The sequence below is a fragment of the Symphalangus syndactylus genome, chromosome 5 (assembly GCF_028878055.3).
Source record: "Symphalangus syndactylus isolate Jambi chromosome 5, NHGRI_mSymSyn1-v2.1_pri, whole genome shotgun sequence".
Taxonomy (NCBI): Eukaryota; Metazoa; Chordata; class Mammalia; order Primates; family Hylobatidae; genus Symphalangus; species Symphalangus syndactylus.
This window is the reverse complement of record NC_072427.2, coordinates 40,661,147-40,677,524: the sequence shown is the minus strand read 5'-3', so window position 1 is coordinate 40,677,524 and position 16,378 is coordinate 40,661,147. Positions and strand designations below refer to the sequence as shown.

Sequence of the window (16,378 nt, the reverse complement as noted above, 5' to 3'; positions counted from 1 at the left end):
TCTCCAGAGTAATACACTACTGCTTTTCATGCAATACTTCACACACAACTTGAGGGTTACAGAATCCAGATTAAGCCTCTGTTCTGGAAGGATTATCACACAAACCCACATTTACTTATTTCAGAGGGGTTCATCTGCTTCCCCTCTGCCCTTTCTCTAATAAAACTTCCAAAAACCAGAATATTGTCAGGCCGGACGTGGTGGCTCACACCTGTAATCCCAGCACTTTGGGAGGCCGAGGCAGGCACATCACCTGAGGTCATTACAGACTTTGAGACCAGCCTGGCCAACATGGTGAAACCTCGTCTCTACATTAGCCAGGTGTGGTGGCAGGCGCCTGTAATCCCAGCTACTTGGGAGGCTGGGGCAGGAGAATCGCTTGAACCTGGGCAGGGGAGGTTGCAGTATGCCAAGATTGCACTGCTACACTCCAGCCTGGGTGACAGAACAAGACTCCACCTAAAAAAAAAAAAAACAGAAACCTCTGAAAAACATAGTAAATTAAACTCCCTCGGCCGGGCACGGTGGCTCACGCTTGTAATCCCAGCACTTTGCGAGGCCGAGGCGGGCAGATCACGAGGTTAGGAGATCGAGACCACGGTGAAACCCCATCTCTACTAAAAGTACAAAAAAATTAGCCGGGCGTGGTGGCGGCCGCCTGTAGTCCCAGCTACTCGGAGAGGCTGAGGCAGGAGAATGGTGTGAACCCGGGAGGCGGAGCTTGCAGCGAGCCGAGATCGCGCCACTGCACTCCAGCCGGGGTGAGAGAGCGAGACTCTGTCTCAAAAAAAAAACAAAATAAAAAAATAAAAATAATAAACTCCCTCAAAGTTTCCTGGGCAGTAGGGGCCAGGCGTGGTGGCTCACACCTGTAATCCCAGCACTTTGGGAGGCCAAGGCAGGCGGATCATGAGGTCAGAGTTCAGGAGATCGAGACCATCCTGGCTAACACGGTGAAACCCCATCTCTACTAAAACTACAAAAAATTAGCCAGGCATGGTGGCGGGTGCCTACAGTCCCAGCTACTTAGGAGGCTGAGGCAGGAGAATGGTGTAAACCTGGGAGGCAGAGCTTGCAGTCAGCCAAGATTGCGCCACTGCACTCCAGCCTGGGCGGCAGTGTGAGACTGTCTCAAAAAAATTAAAAAAAAAAAAAAAAAATTTCCTGGGCAGCATGCAAAAGCCACTATCAACTCTAGGTGGTATTCCCACAAACCCCCAGCTGCTCGGGGGTAGAGGTTGGGATAGGGGGATATGCTCCTCACTGGCTCCAAGCACCATTTACCCTTGTAGTATCAACTGCTGGATGTTGGGAACCACTTGCAGATAGAAAGCAGTTCTCTACACACCTCCCATTGGGCTTGGATGCATTTTGGTTAGTGTTTATACTGAAACCCCCATGTAATCCTTCATACTGCAGTTTCTCTTCTCCACTGCAAGCACATGACCTTGTTCATGTATATTAGTCACTCCACAGTTGTCACTAATCAAGGCAAGGTTGTACATTTCCCATGGGGAAATGGGAGAAAAAGGAACACTTAAATCAATTAATTTCAGCAGCATCTTTATTGCAACAAAGAACCTGTAATAAAATGCAACAAAACTAATGTTTCACTTTACATGATTAAAAGCCATATACCTAAAAATGAGAAAACCCATAAGCTTACTGGAGTGAGACATGCAATTCTTTTTATACAAGTCAGTGCTTAAAACAGCAGGCACTTTATGTTCTAAAATTAAACACCTGAATTCCAATTTTGCTGAATACAACATAAATTTGTTTTGGGGTTACTTAAAAACAAACATACAAACACTACTTTTTCTTTATCTGTAAAGGACTTACGAAATGATTACCTAGAGCCCAGCACCTTGCACTAACATCTCCATATTTGAGGCTGGAAGATGGATAGGTGAGGCTGGGTGAGGCTGGGAAGGTGGGAGTCAAAAAAGTTTCCTTTTTCCTTTATATCTGCTAGGAATAGACACACTCACCTTATATAGTTTAGAAATGGCCATGTCTCTTTTCTTACATCAAATAGCTATAAAGATGGGCTCCCAGGCTTAAGCAAGCACTCTACTCTATATTCCAATCCTCAAATCCCCCACTATACCAAGGAAGACACATTTAGTGCAATGAGTTTAATTAACTTCAGAATGTCATATACTAATTAGAAGTACTGCTTCATTAATAAGCATGCTTAGCATTTACTTTGGAATGGAAAAATTAACCATTTTTATGTGGTTACCTTTAAAATGTTTTACAGGAATATATTAATAAATATTTCTTTAAAAATTTACCTTTTCTATATATCATTTAACTATCATGAGGCAGGACACCTGGCTGGAGTCCAGCACCAACTGGATACTAACTGGCTGTGTGGTCATGGGTATATTTCCTCCTCTCTCTCTAGCATGTAGGTTGTTCTTCTAACAAATCAGAATATTAGATTAGGTTAAATCAAAGATTGATTCCATCTTGAAAAATGCATAATTTAATAATGAGAAATCTTATAGGAATCATTCCACCTAAAGAGAACTATGCTATAGAAAGGTGGGCTATACTTTCTGGAAGGAATAAAACAAGTAGTTAAAAAAAAAAAAAAGTAAGCATCCATCGGTATCAATATCGCATTCTTTTAAAAGGTAATGCATGCATTGTGACCTAATCCTCTTGTATGAGGCTTTGGAAAAGAACCAGGAATGGCATAGAGAGAAAAACTTTCATTCCAAAATTAATCTCCAGACAAAGGGGATAGAAACAAAGTAAACAACATCTCCCGCTGCTTTCAGAGTGAGAAGGGGCCAGTTACCACAGATGAGCAGCTTCATGGACTACTGCTTAGGTTCTTGTGAATCAGTCCAGTGTAAAAAATCACCTATTATTAATCCAACTCCATTCTCTAAAGAAGAGCTTCTTAAAGTAGTCCACAGATGACTTACTGTAGGATTCGCCTGGAAAGCTTGTTGGAAATGCACATTCCTGGTGTCTACCCAAATCAATGGGATACAAATTTTTATTTATTTATTTTGAGGCAGAGTCTCACTCTGTCGCCCAGACTGGACTACAGTGACGCCATCTCAGCTCACTGCAACTTCCGCCTCCCAGGTTCAAGGGATTCTCCTGCCTCAGCCTCCCGAGTAGGTGGGATTATAGGCACACGCCATCATGCCCGGCTAATTTTTTTGTACTTTTAGTAGAGATGGGGTTTCACCATGTTGACCAAGCTGGTCTTGATCTCCTGACTTCAAGTGATTCACCCGCCTTGGCCTCCCAAAGTGCTAGGATTACAGGCGTAAGCCACCATGCCTAGCCTAGGAATACATATTTTTAAGAGTGAGATTCAAAACTCTACATTTCTTTCAGTAAGTATCCCAGATGAATCTTAGATTTTGAGTTCCACTACTCTATAATGCTCAAGTAACTATCCCTCTGGATGGTTGTTCAAGTGTACACATTTATCAAGTCTTTAAAAACATAGTATGATATTTAACCTAGTGCTTTTTGGCTCCCACTAAACTGTTGCTACTTTTATACGTTCTTGCTGTTTAAGCTGTTACCCATACTCAGGGGGTACAAACTTTTAGTGAGATTTCTACTGATTGCCTCAGTTGACTATGATATTTTCCACACTGGCTGTAAAAAGCAAATTCAGTCAAACTGTCTTTCTGTAAGTGAATTCATTCAGGTATTTTTTCCCGCTAAAGAAGCAAAATGGCACTTAAGTGACTGGGAGTGATAACAGAAGCATTCTTTGTGATAGGAGGAAAGGAGAAGGCAACATGCAAAAGGAAAACACCTGTGAATTCAAGAGTACATGAAGTTTTTTAAGTTTGTTTTGGTAAAATAAGAGATGCCATTTTGAAGAAACAGCCTTAATGGGTGAGAGGTTTCAATGGAGTAGCTGCTTAAAAGCTACTGTATACCATTTCTACTTTGCATATATTATAAGGATAGATCCTTTGAGGCCAATTAGTCCAAACAAAACAAAACAAAACAAAACAAAACAAAACAAAACAAAACACCCTCCACAGTCAGATATATACTTAAGGGGGAAAATACTTTCTTGGGGAAGAAAGTTACCCAAATCAATTTAATTTAACATTGAAAATATATATAAACAAATCTTGGCATGGGAAAATATCAAACATGAAAAGCAATACATATACAGATAATAAGAAAAAGCATGGTATCTATTACACAGTATAAATACAAACAGCAAAACCCAATACCTTTCCCAAAGACAGAACCACCATGTCATCCTGCCATTTCTGGGCTTTCCCTACCTCCCACTTGGTGTCAATGAAGTCCACCTCTTACCAATAGTCACCAACCTTACTAATGGAGGCTGTGCTCTCTATGGGGAAATCTACTCTCTCTGTAGTGATGAGAAAGAAATATACCAAATGTTTTTGGAGTGTTGTTTAAAAGTATTGGTAATAACTTTCTAAACACTGAAGTGTGTGATAAAAAGCATCAAACTCATAGATGCCTTCCCTGCCACTGGTGTCAATGTGACGGATCTAGCACCCCAAGACTCTAACAGGGCAGATCTCAATTAGCACCTGAAAGCCTGTGAGCTCTCTTCATAGCTAAATCCTAGTGCTAAACCAAGAAACGTTCATTATCATTCAAGAAAACTGTTTATAGGCTTTAAACACCAAAAAAAAAGAGAGCCATGGCTGGTCAGGGATTAGTTTATGGTAAAGAGGTTATCTGTAAACATTTGTATTTTAAGCTTACAATATCTAAATTATGTTCAAATAATTTTAAGAGGATAAAGTTTAAATTTGTAAGATTTCTAAACCTAAGAGGAAAAAAAAATAATTATAAAAGTAACTCTAAGGAACTTTTCCTCCCCTGAATCATTTTACTCTGTAGCTGTGCTGGCAAGACAGTGATTTATTGATTCTGGTTTCCTTAATATTCTAGTTGTTTAAATGTCAGTTTCCAAACATTTTCATGAGTATTTTTGTTAAAACTATTTCTGCTTAGTTTTTAATCAGGCCCTCACCACCTCTTCTCTCTGTCATTCCCCAAACCCAGGTCTCCCCACCCCACTGTGATTCCCTTCAATCTCCTTAAAATTCTAGAATATTTTAATAAGGAAATATCAAATGGAAACTGGCACCACTAGATTTTCTGAAGAATTCTAGTGAATGTGTACTTTTTCCTTTTCTTAAAGGAAAAAAAAAAAACTTGCCTGCAAATATTTAAGCTCTAATCATTTGATTAAAAATTTTCTGCCTGTAATTATCAATATCATGACTAATTAAATCCATGCTACATATACAGTTACTAGCCTTTATGCAAAAGGAAAAGCCCACTCTGTTAATATCATCAAAGAAAAATGAGAATTATTTATAATAGATACAGATTAAATTGGCTAAAAACTGGTCAGTGCCAAAACAAGTGTCTTTAGGAGGCCACTAAGTTATCCTTGAAAAATCATTAATGAATGACTGGTTAAGTCAAGTTTAATAGCTATTAGTTCATAACATGCTGGATATGCCCAAGCAATGAAACATAAGCTATTCAATTACATTTAAGTGCTATCAAATCTGTAACTAGTCAGAGATTCTGGAACTGAACCAAACCAATCACTAATATCATCATATTTTAACAAATTCAAAAGTATACTGTAAAAATACACTAAGTTCATGAAGTTTATAATACTATTAAAAGTGAAAATAGGGTAGTATGAATACATGGTGCTAATGTTTTTTTTTTTTTTTTTTTTTTTAGTAATTCTCATGGTATTGCTGGATCTCTCAGGAATATGTATCATTTGATTTTGAGCATGTGGGGTTAAGGTATTAGATTACTACCACAAACTGTAGACCCCTGCATGGCACCACATTTATTTTCAGGAGTAGATGTTACGTGGCAGGTATCAAATGTGATGATCAATTCTGTGTTTTCTATTGATTAAACCTCCTCATTTGGTTAAATAGCCAGTGTGTACCAAAGAGTTCTACACAGGTCAAAATTATATCACTTTTAGAGCAGCAATACGTGATCCAAGGTTTTCTTGAAGGTAGTGCAAAAGATGCAGTTCATAATGTTCTCCAGATTCAGGAACTCTTATGCTGTGTCTCTCCTGAGGATAGATCTTACCAACAACAAAAAATAAAGATACAAAAAAAAAAAAAAGAATTTAGTAATACATCTTCTTCCAAAGCTTTCCAGAGATTTTTTTTTTTTTTTTGAGACGGAGTTTCACTCTTGTTGCCCAGGCTGGAGTGCAATGGCGCAATCTCAGCTCACCGCAACCTCTGCCTCCCAGGTTCAAGCAATTCTCCTGCCTCAGCCTCCTGAGTAGCTGGGATTACAGGCATGCACCACCACACCTGGCTAATTTTGTATTTTTAGTAGAGACAGGGTTTTTCCATGTTGAGGCTGGTCTCGAACTCCTGACCTCAGGTGATCTGCTCGCCTCAGCCTCCCAAAGTCCTGGGATTACAGGCGTGAGCCACCGCGCCCGGCCCGCTTTCCAGAGATTTTTAACAGGATTAATAATATGAAGCACAGCCTCTGCAATATTGTAGAATAAATCCTATCTAAACGCTCCTCTCCTCATCTTATGATTTCCTTAACATTAGGCTTAATGATGGATTTATCTGTAGACCAATGGTTTGTTCTCTAAGTGCGGTCTACAGACTTTCAGAGGTCTCTGAAACCTTTTCAAGGGATACACATGGTCAAAACTACTTTTAGAACAACACAAAGACATTATTTGCCTTTACTTGTTGTGTCAGCATTTACAGTGATGATGCAAAAGCAAAGGTGAATAAAACTGCTAGTTAGCATGAATCAAGGCACTATCATTAAACTGCACTAGAAGTCACAGTATTCCTCACCACCACACACTTCCAATAAAAAAGAAAAATGTCAGTTTCAATTAAGTAGCAGTAAAAATTAGAATTTATTAAGTTACAATCTTTGAGTAGAAGTCTTTTTAATACTCTGTGTTTATGAAATGGGAATGCATAAAGCACCTGTGCTACAGGATGTCTCAAAGAAAAGTACTAGTGTGAATGAGTCACAAGCTGAACTGCTGCTTTTTAAATGGAACTCCATTTTTAACTTCAAAGAATGACTGACAACTATGGTTATTTAGGGTATCCAGTAAATATTTTCTCAAAAGTGAATGAATTGAGCTGGTCACTTCAAGGACAACACTGACAGTATTTGTTGCCAATGATAAAATCTGGGCTTTTGAGTTAGAATTTTGGAAAACTTGCGTCTACTACTATTAACTAATGAGCTTCCCAATACTTAGACACTTTTCTGATGAGATCAGTGGTAATATTATTATATGTGATTTAAAAAATATTGTAAAATAAAAGGAGTAAATACTTGGAAGATTGGCATAACACAGTTAGCCAGTGTTTTCCAGATGGCCAATGCATGGTAAAAGATCCGTTTGAAGTATAAGATCCACACTTTAATGTGACAGAGTATGAAGTTTATATATATCACTTCAGATTCCACACTAAAACCTAGCTTTACGCCAGATGCAGTAGCCCAATCCCTGTAGTCTCAGCTACTTGGGAGGCTGAGGTGGGAGGATTACTTGACCCCAGGAGTTTGAAACTAGCCCGGGAATCATAGTAAGACTCTATTTAAAAAAAAAATAAATAAAAAACAACAAAAAATTCCTTGGCTGAGCATGATAGCTCACCCTGCAATCTTAGCACTTTGGGAGGCTCAGGTGGGAGTATCACTTGAGTTCAGGAGTTTGAGATCAGCCTGGGCAACTTAGTGACACCCATCTCTATTTACTTTTAAAAATATATTTAGGCCAGGTGCGGTGGCTCACGCCTGTAATCCCAGCACTTTGGGAGGCTGAGAAGGGCGGATCACGAGGTCAGAAGATCGAGACCACCCTGGCTAACACAGTGAAACCCCATCTCTACTAAAAATACAAAAAATTAGCTAGGCCGTGGTGGCAGGCACCTGTAGTCCCAGCTACTTGGGAGGCTGAGGCAGGAGAATGGCATGAACCCGGGAGGCAGAGCTTGCAGTGAGCCGAGATCACGCCACTGCACTCCAGCCTGGGTGACAGAGCGAAACTCCACCTCAAAAAAAAAAAAAAAAAAAAAAAAAAAAAAAATATATATATATATATATATATATATATATAAATGTATAATATAAATAAATATATATACATTAAAATATATATATTTAGCCTGGGTGTAGTGGCTCACGCCTGTAATCCCAACACTTTTGGAGGCCAAGGCCTCGAATCACCTGAGGTCAGCAGTTTGAGACCAGCCTAGCTAACATGGTGAAACCCCGTCTCTACTAAAAGTACAAAAAAATTAGCTGGGCATAGTGGTATGTGCCTGTAGTCCCAGCTACTCGGGAGGCTGAGGCATGAGAATTGCTTGAACCTGGGAGGCAGAGGTTGCAGTTAGCCAAGATCACACCACTGCACTCCAGCCTGGGTGACAGAGCAAGTTTCCATCTCAAAAAGAAAAAAAAAAAAAAAAAAAAAAAAAAATATATATATATATATATATATATATATATATATGTACATAGAATTTAAAAATATATATAATAGGAAGTATATATAATATATATATATTTAAAACAACAAAAACAAACAAACAAAATCCCACAACCTTTAAGAAACTACCACTTGTCCAGTTTTGGTACAGTATCAAAGAATAGTATCTACAATTGTCTGAAAAAGCTAAAATACTCCTCCCATTTCTTTTTTTTTAAGACGGAGTCCACTCTGTCCCCCAGGCTGGAGTGCAGTGGCACGATCTCAGCTCACTGCAACCTCTGCCTCCTGGGTTCAAGCAATTCTCGTGCCTCAGCCTCCTGAGTAGTTGGGATTACAGGCATGCACCACCACACCTGGCTGATTTTTGTATTTTTAGTAGAGATGGGGTTTTACCATGTTTGCCAGGCTGGTTTTGAGCTCTTGACCTCAGGTAATCCGCCTGCCTCGGCCTCCCAAAGTGTTGGGATTACAGGCGTGAGCCACTGCGCCCAGCCCCATTTCACAACTACATACTCTGTGAGGCCAAATTTTTCTTCACATACTTTAGTCGAAACAACGTATCAAAATGGACTGAGTATAGAAAGAGACATAAGAATGCAAGTGTCTTCTTTATTACTATGTCAGACATTAAAGGAATTTAGAAAAATGTAAAATATTGCTGTTTTTCTCAGTAAATTATTTTTTGTTTTGGAATATAGTTTTTCTCTATGAAAAATGTGATTTGTGTTAACATGTAATAGTTTATTATTATTATTATTATTATTTTATTTTATTTTTTTTTTTGAGACGGAGTCTCGCTCTGTCGCCCAGGCTGGAGTGCAGTGGCGCCCTCTCGGCTCACTGCAAGCTCCGCCTCCCGGGTTCACGCCATTCTCCTGCCTCAGCCTCCCAAGTAGCTGGGATTACAGGCATGCACAACCACGCCTGACTAATTTTTGTATTTTTAGTAGAGATGGGGTTTCTTCATGTTGGTCAGGCTGGTCTTGAACTCCCGACCTCAAGTGATCCACCTGCCTTGGCCTCCTAAAGTGCTGGGATTACAGGCGTGAGCCACTGTGCCCGGCTGATAGTTTATTATTTTAAAATATTTAAAAATTTTCTCAGTTTTCATATCTTACATGAGAAATATTGATTGATATAATTGACATAAACGAAGTTGTTTGGTAGGTAAAGGTGTCCTGAAACCAAAAAGCTTAAAAATTACTGCTATAAATATCTCATAGTTTAAACATAAGTATCAACTTAAATGTTGAAAAGGAAAAAGTAATTTTTTCATTTTTTGTGTGCACATAAACTGTTTAAGGAGAAAACACAGTTTTAAGAAAAATTGGAAAAAGGAGCAATGAATAATGGAGCAATGGAGGAGAGTAACTTGCTGGTTTTTCCTCCAATGTCAATGTAAAATAAAAGAAAATTAAAAGACCATATAATCAGGCCCTAAAAATCCTTTTACAACCATGAAATCAAAATAGCATATCCTCACCCTTCAAAGTGGAAAAAGAAAAGGAAAGGAGAACACTGAATGAACTTCCTGTCATCTTTTCCATGCTTCCAAACTGAAAGCAGATACAGACACACAGTCATGTAATCTGATAGGCAGGTATGTCAGCCAGACTGCAACAGAATCTTAATTTTTATCCAACTACAGGCACTACTAAATATGCCTCTTACTTTAGTTCTCTTAAGCAGAGGGTGGACACTCTAAAAATTTGGCATTACCCCACAGTTAATAGATTTCAAAGTAATTAATCACTAATCATGACTGCATTTAACTAGAAAATGTAGAATAACTCACCTGTAAATCATATGGCTTTCCAGCCCTCACTAAAAAACTCAGTAATATACTGGTATGTGCAAAATGGACATTCTCATCCAGGAAACCATGTAACAGCAGTAAACGATTTGGTCTGGAGAAATGGAAATATTAGATTAGGCAAAATAGTAGAGTATTTGGGAAAACCATTTCACTTATTTAATCATACTTAACAATATTAACTTCCTTACACTGTAATGTTAGAATAAGAATTCAGTATTTTCAATATTAAATTTGTAACATATTACCAGATGCCACATGTAATGAAAGATTAAAAAAAAATCTTGCACTCAATTTTTTATAATTAAAATATTAGAACACATCTATAATTATAGCATGTCCCTAGAAGAACTATTTGTAAAATATATTCAGGCAGACATAAAATTTTTTCCACCTTGAAAGTCGTGTACTTAACTTTTTTCAGCAAAAACAACTGCTTCAAATATAACTTGTAAAGAAACATTATACGAACTGGCCTGTAATTCAGTTTTAAGAAACAGCCATGCTATTCGAGTATAACATATTTGTCTTGGTTTTTCAGTGTTTGAATTTTTCATTAGGATTAAAGACAATTTTTAAAATACAATTGAAAATTTATAATCTTCATTTTAAAGCTTGAATTAGGCTGTGCCCGGCAGCTCATGCCTGTAATCCCAGCACTTTGGGAGTCTGAGGTGGGCAGATAACTTGAGTCCAGGAGTTTGAGACCACCCTAGGCAACATGGTAAAACTCTGACTCTACTAAAAATACAAAAATTTAGGCGGGCATGGTAACACGTGCCTGTAGACCCAGCTACTCGGGGGCTGAGGTGGGAGGATCCTCTGAGCCCAGGAGTTTGACGCTCCAGGGAGCCCTGATCATGCCACTGCACTCCAGCCTAGGTGACAGAGTGAGACCCTGTCTCAATTAAAAAAAAAAAAAAAAAAAAAAAAGCTTGCACTTACTCAGAGGGGAACTTTTCTGCTTGCATGGCCACAGATCCTAAGTAATAGCCCTGTTCATTCTGGTCAGGGTGACCCATGTAACGTTCCGTGTATCCTGTATCATAGAAGATCCACAGAGTGACTGGGGCCCCAGCAATAGCAACCTGCATAAGACGACATTGACAGTCAAGTGTGGTCTGGAAAAAGAGAGTGGCTAGCAGTGAGATCTTACAACTGCAAATTTACAGTCTAAAATTATCCTTAAGCTTTAGCCTTACTACTGGCACATACATGTCTTAGGCAACTCAGAATACTGAAGTGAAGTGCCAAGGTCAAGAATTTGATACTCTGTGAGTCAGTTTCATGTTCCGTGGGCATTCTACATACCAAATCTTTAACCTGGGCTAGCTGAAATACGAAAGCCAGGCCCGTTATTAAAAGACAACTGAACTACATCCTGCTACTGAGGAAAAAACGTGCGAGAACTGTCGGTTTTATGTAAAAAAGGACCCACCTTTTTTTTTTTTAAGCCTCTGTTGGCAGTATAGAATTTAAAACAATAAATGAAATAACTAAAAATTTGCCTCATTTTAAGGCTCCTATACGTAGTTTTATATTTAAATACTCTTAATTATTTTCTTGACAGCTACAAACCTGGGAAAATTATGGAAGTGGTCAGAATTTATTTATGGTTATTATAAAGATTATCTAGATATATGTGCAAGAATAAAAACCTTATTGTTTTTGTTCTTAAAAATAAAAATTAAGGGTCAGGTGCCATGGCTCATGCCTGTAATCCCAGCACTTTGGGAGGCTGAGGCGGGTGGATCACCCAAGGTCAGGAGTCCGAGACCAGCCTGGCAAACATGGTGAAATCCCGTCTCTACTAAAAATACAAAAATTAGCTGGGAATAGTGGTGGGCGCCTTTAATCCCAGTTACTCGGGAGACTGAAGCACAAGAATCACTTGAACCCGAGAGGCGGAGGTTGCAGTGAGCCGAGATCGCATCACTGCACTCCAGCCTGGGTGACAGCAAGACTGTCTCAAAAAAATAAAATAAAATAAAATTTAAAAAAATTACTTTTCACTGTAAAGTAACATCATGTTATTGAAATATTAAAAAAAGAAACACTACTCATAATTCCTATTCTCAACAATTGTTATCATCCTTATGTAATTTCTTCTAGTATATTTTTCCAAGAGTTTGTTTACAGAATTGTAAGCATTTATACATTTAATAATTAATTCATTCAACACATTTATTGAGGGCCTACTATGTGCCCAGCATTGTGCTTGACTGCTGAGGATACAGTGGTGTACAGGGCAAACAGGTACCTGCCCTCATAGCTTGCAGTCCAACAATTAAGTAATTACAATCTAACAGGTATGTTGTATGTGTTTTACTAATCATAACCATCTCCTACACTCTTTGGCATGTATCTATAAACAGCCAGTAACTGGTTATCCAGTAGACAGATTTAAACATTATACATGTTTAAAAGAAAAATACACACACACACACACACACACACACACACACACACACACACACACACACACACATATATACACATAAAACTTTAAAACTTGAAGGCTGGGTGCAGTGGTTCATGCCTGTAATCCCAGCACTTTGAGAGGCCAAGGCAGATGGATCACTTCAGGTCAGGAATTCAAGACCAGCCTAGCCAACATGGTGAAACTCCATCTCTACTAAAAGTACAAAAATTAGCTGGAAATCGCTTGAACCCAGGAGGTGGAGGCTGCAGTGAGCCAAGATCACGTCACTGCACTCCAGCCTGGGTGAAGAGCGAGACTCCGTCTCAAAACAAAACAAAATAACAACAAAAAAAACAAACTTGAGATATATATACATTTCACATGGCTTTTAAACACAGAAACCCTAACATTCTACAATATTGCCAACTCTGGGCCAGGAGCAGTGGCTCATGCCTGTAATCCTAGCACTTTGGGAGGCCAACGCAGGTGGATCTCTTGAGGTCAGGAGTTTGAGACCAGCCTAGCCAATATGGTGAAATCCCATCTCTACTTAAAAAAAAAAAAAAAATTAGCCAGGTATGGTGGCAGGCACTTGTAATCCCAGCTACTTAGGAGGCTGAGACATGAGAATAGGAGGTTGAGACATGAGAATCACTTGAACCCCAGGAGCAGAGGTTGCAGTGAGCTGAGATTGCGCCACTGCACTCCAGCCTGGGCTACAGAGCAAGACTTCGTCTCAAAAAAAAAAGAAACAACAACAAAACATTGCCAACTCTGTAAACCTTCAGAAAACAGACATTTTCATATATCCTCCATTTACAGAAAAATCTACCCTTATTGCAAAAATGAGTATAATAGGAAGTCACATACCCTGAAGATATCTGACCTCTGCATTAATGCCATCAGGGAGAGGTATCCTCCATAGGACCAGCCGTGGATGCCCACACGATCTAAGTCAATGAAATCATATCGAGAAGCTAGATATTGGAGTCCTTCCACCTGATCGTCAATTTCTATTTGACCCTGTCAAAAAAGGGAGAACATTTCACTGATTCTGATGAATAAAAGTCTCATAAGAGTGCTTTTAAAGATGATAAATGTTTTTACTAAAAATACCTGTAGGTCTTTTAATTTTCATTTTATTTATTTTTTGAGATGGAGTCTCACTCTGTCACCCAGGCTGGAGTGCAATGGCGCAATCTCGGCTCACTGCAACCTCCGCCTGGTGGATTCAAGTGATTCTCCTGCCTCAGCCTCCCGAGTAGCTGGGATTATAGGCATGCACCACCATGCCCAGCTAATTTTTGTATTTTTTAGTAGAGACGGAGTTTCACTATGGCCAGGCTAGTCTCGAACTCCTGACCTCAAGTGATTCGCCCGCCTCGGCCTCCCAAATTGCTGGGATTACAGGCATGAGCCACCACACCCGGCCCCGTAGGTTTTTTTAGATTAGAGTTTATTACCAACTGAGATTCTGTTGCCCCCTCTCCCTCAAATTTTTTAAAAATCTATTTGGAGATAAGGGCCTATAGCTTCTGTTGCTAGCTTCTGTCCTAGAGTCTAGTTACCACTTAGTCATAAAGCTCCCTCCTACTGCTACTCAAACTGTCCCTTGCTATTTGGGTACTTCCCATTTCCATTTGTTCTGTTGTCTGCTAAGAGGTCAGCATCTTCCTTGTAACAAGCCTTCCTATACCCAAAGACAAAAAATTAGCCCCTTAAGTAATTAATTTTACTTCTCCTTTTTATTTATTTTTTTGGAGACATGGTCTCACTCTGCTGTCCGGGTTGAAGTGCAATAGTGTGACCACGGATCACTGTAGCTCAACCTCCTGGGCTCAAGTGATCCTCCCACCTCAGCCTCCCAAGTAGTTGGGACCACAGGCATGCGCCACCATGTCCAGCTAATTTTTTAACTCATTTGTAGAGGTGGGGTCTCATTATGTTGCCCAGGTTGGTCTTGAACTCCTGGGCTCAAGTGATCCTCCTTGCCTTGGCCTCCCAAAGTGCTGGGATTACACGCGTGAGCCACTGCACCTGGCCTACTTCTCCTTTTTAATTTTTAGTGCAGTAAAGCAGAAGGAATTGCTCTTGAGGCCCTGTCTTCCTATTTCCCTATTATACTACCTCTGGGAACTGAACATACTACTTCTTTAAAGTCCTAATTCCTACCACCACCACCTTGTCTATATTACTAGGCCTGCCAGTGCACGCAATCTCACTTCACTGAGCCAAAAACAAAAATAAAAACAAAAAAACTTACATGACAATACAACATAAGGTCAAAGAACTGGCTGTGGGAGAAAATCCCCATGTCTTACTCAGCATGTCCAATAACACTGGCAAACACAGTAACTGCCTTACTGTGCAAAAGGAACATCGGATTCTCATCATTTCCCAAAGCAGCAGAAAGGACATGGGGCATCTCTAAAAGGTAGCATTTAAAGCTTCCTGTAGAGAGAAAGAGGCTTGTCACAAGGAAGGCACTAACCAGTTGGATTCCCTCTTCACAGAGGACAGAACAAATCTCAATTATTCCTCAACTGTGTACAGACTGCTGAAAGCTAAATGGTGCTAAATTCTACCCAAGTGGGCATACAAAATAGAAAGGATATTTCTATGTACAAGTGGCTCTATCTCAGTTCCCCAAAGTTACATATAGGTAGAGTGTACATCAAGTTGCATCTTCTCTCCCACCCCCAAACTCTAACACATACACTCTCTCACTCACTCATTCATAGCCCCTTCCCCCAACTCTCTTTCAAGGGTTTCACACCAAACAATGCACCAGAAAATGTAAATGTCTATAAAAGAAAAGTGTTTTTATGCTCACACACCATTTTATATTTAAAGGCGCCTTCAAATTTAAGCCCTCGGTGACAGGATCCCCTGTTGTCTATCACTACAACCACATAACCTAGAGAGGCTAGGGTATTCAAGCGGAAATACTTGACTCCTTTAAACCGATTATTCACCAACTGCACCTGAGGAAGAAACACAACTTCAGTTTATCATATGGAAGCATATAAAAACCCAAGAGCGGCAGGGCATTGCAAGAAATAGAAAGCTTAATTTCACTATTATTTTACCTTTAAAATTTAATTTTTTAAGTCATTTCTTTTTAAATTAACAAGTCCGTTTATGTTGCTTCTTGCTTAACTTCACACTCAACTTCAGGGCAATTACTGAACAACCGTAGGCTTTAAAATTCTAACTTAAATATTAATTACATATAAGTAAATCAACCCATCCCATATAAAAAGTTACTAAACTGATTACTTCTACCCTGAAGAACTGTGCTATTCAAATGACAGTTACAAGGACAAATAAGAAAAACTTTCCTCCCCATCAGACATCAGATATGACTGCTGCTTGGCTTCCTCCACTGGCTACCATTACCCTTCAGAATAAGTCTACATGGCCCTTGAGATCTTTGGCTACCTTTGACCTCATCTCATACCATTTCCCTCCAAGTGCACTGTACTCTAACCTTATTGTCAACACTATCAAGTTGGTTCTAGCCCCAGGAACTTGACATTTACCGTTTTCTGTGTCTGGAATGCTTTTCTCTCACATCTTTTGCATGGCTCATTCCTTCTCAATGTTTGTAACCTCAGGAGAGGTC

The 16,378-nt window shown here is 39.4% G+C and overlaps 1 protein-coding gene across 8 annotated transcripts in view; it reads right to left on the bottom strand.

Moving 5' to 3' along the window:
- Nucleotides 1–1,546: 1,546 nt before the first annotated feature.
- The window catches only part of DPP8 (dipeptidyl peptidase 8), a 77,474-nt gene continuing 62,642 nt past the window's right edge, over nt 1,547–16,378 (bottom strand). For 2 of the 8 annotated variants that reach the window (XM_055278098.2, XM_055278096.2), the window contains exons 17-21: nt 15,591–15,737; nt 13,624–13,776; nt 11,277–11,419; nt 10,314–10,425; nt 1,547–6,109 (exon numbers count right to left, since the gene is read on the bottom strand). In XM_055278098.2, coding sequence (XP_055134073.1) covers nt 5,987–6,109; nt 10,314–10,425; nt 11,277–11,419; nt 13,624–13,776; nt 15,591–15,737 — 678 coding nt within the window. In that variant the 3' untranslated portion in view covers nt 1,547–5,986. Of the gene's footprint in view, nt 6,110–10,313; nt 10,426–11,276; nt 11,420–13,623; nt 13,777–15,051; nt 15,205–15,590; nt 15,738–16,378 lie in introns of those variants that run through there. The other 6 variants (XM_063638902.1, XM_055278104.2, XM_063638901.1 and 3 more) reach the window with 5 other exon arrangements.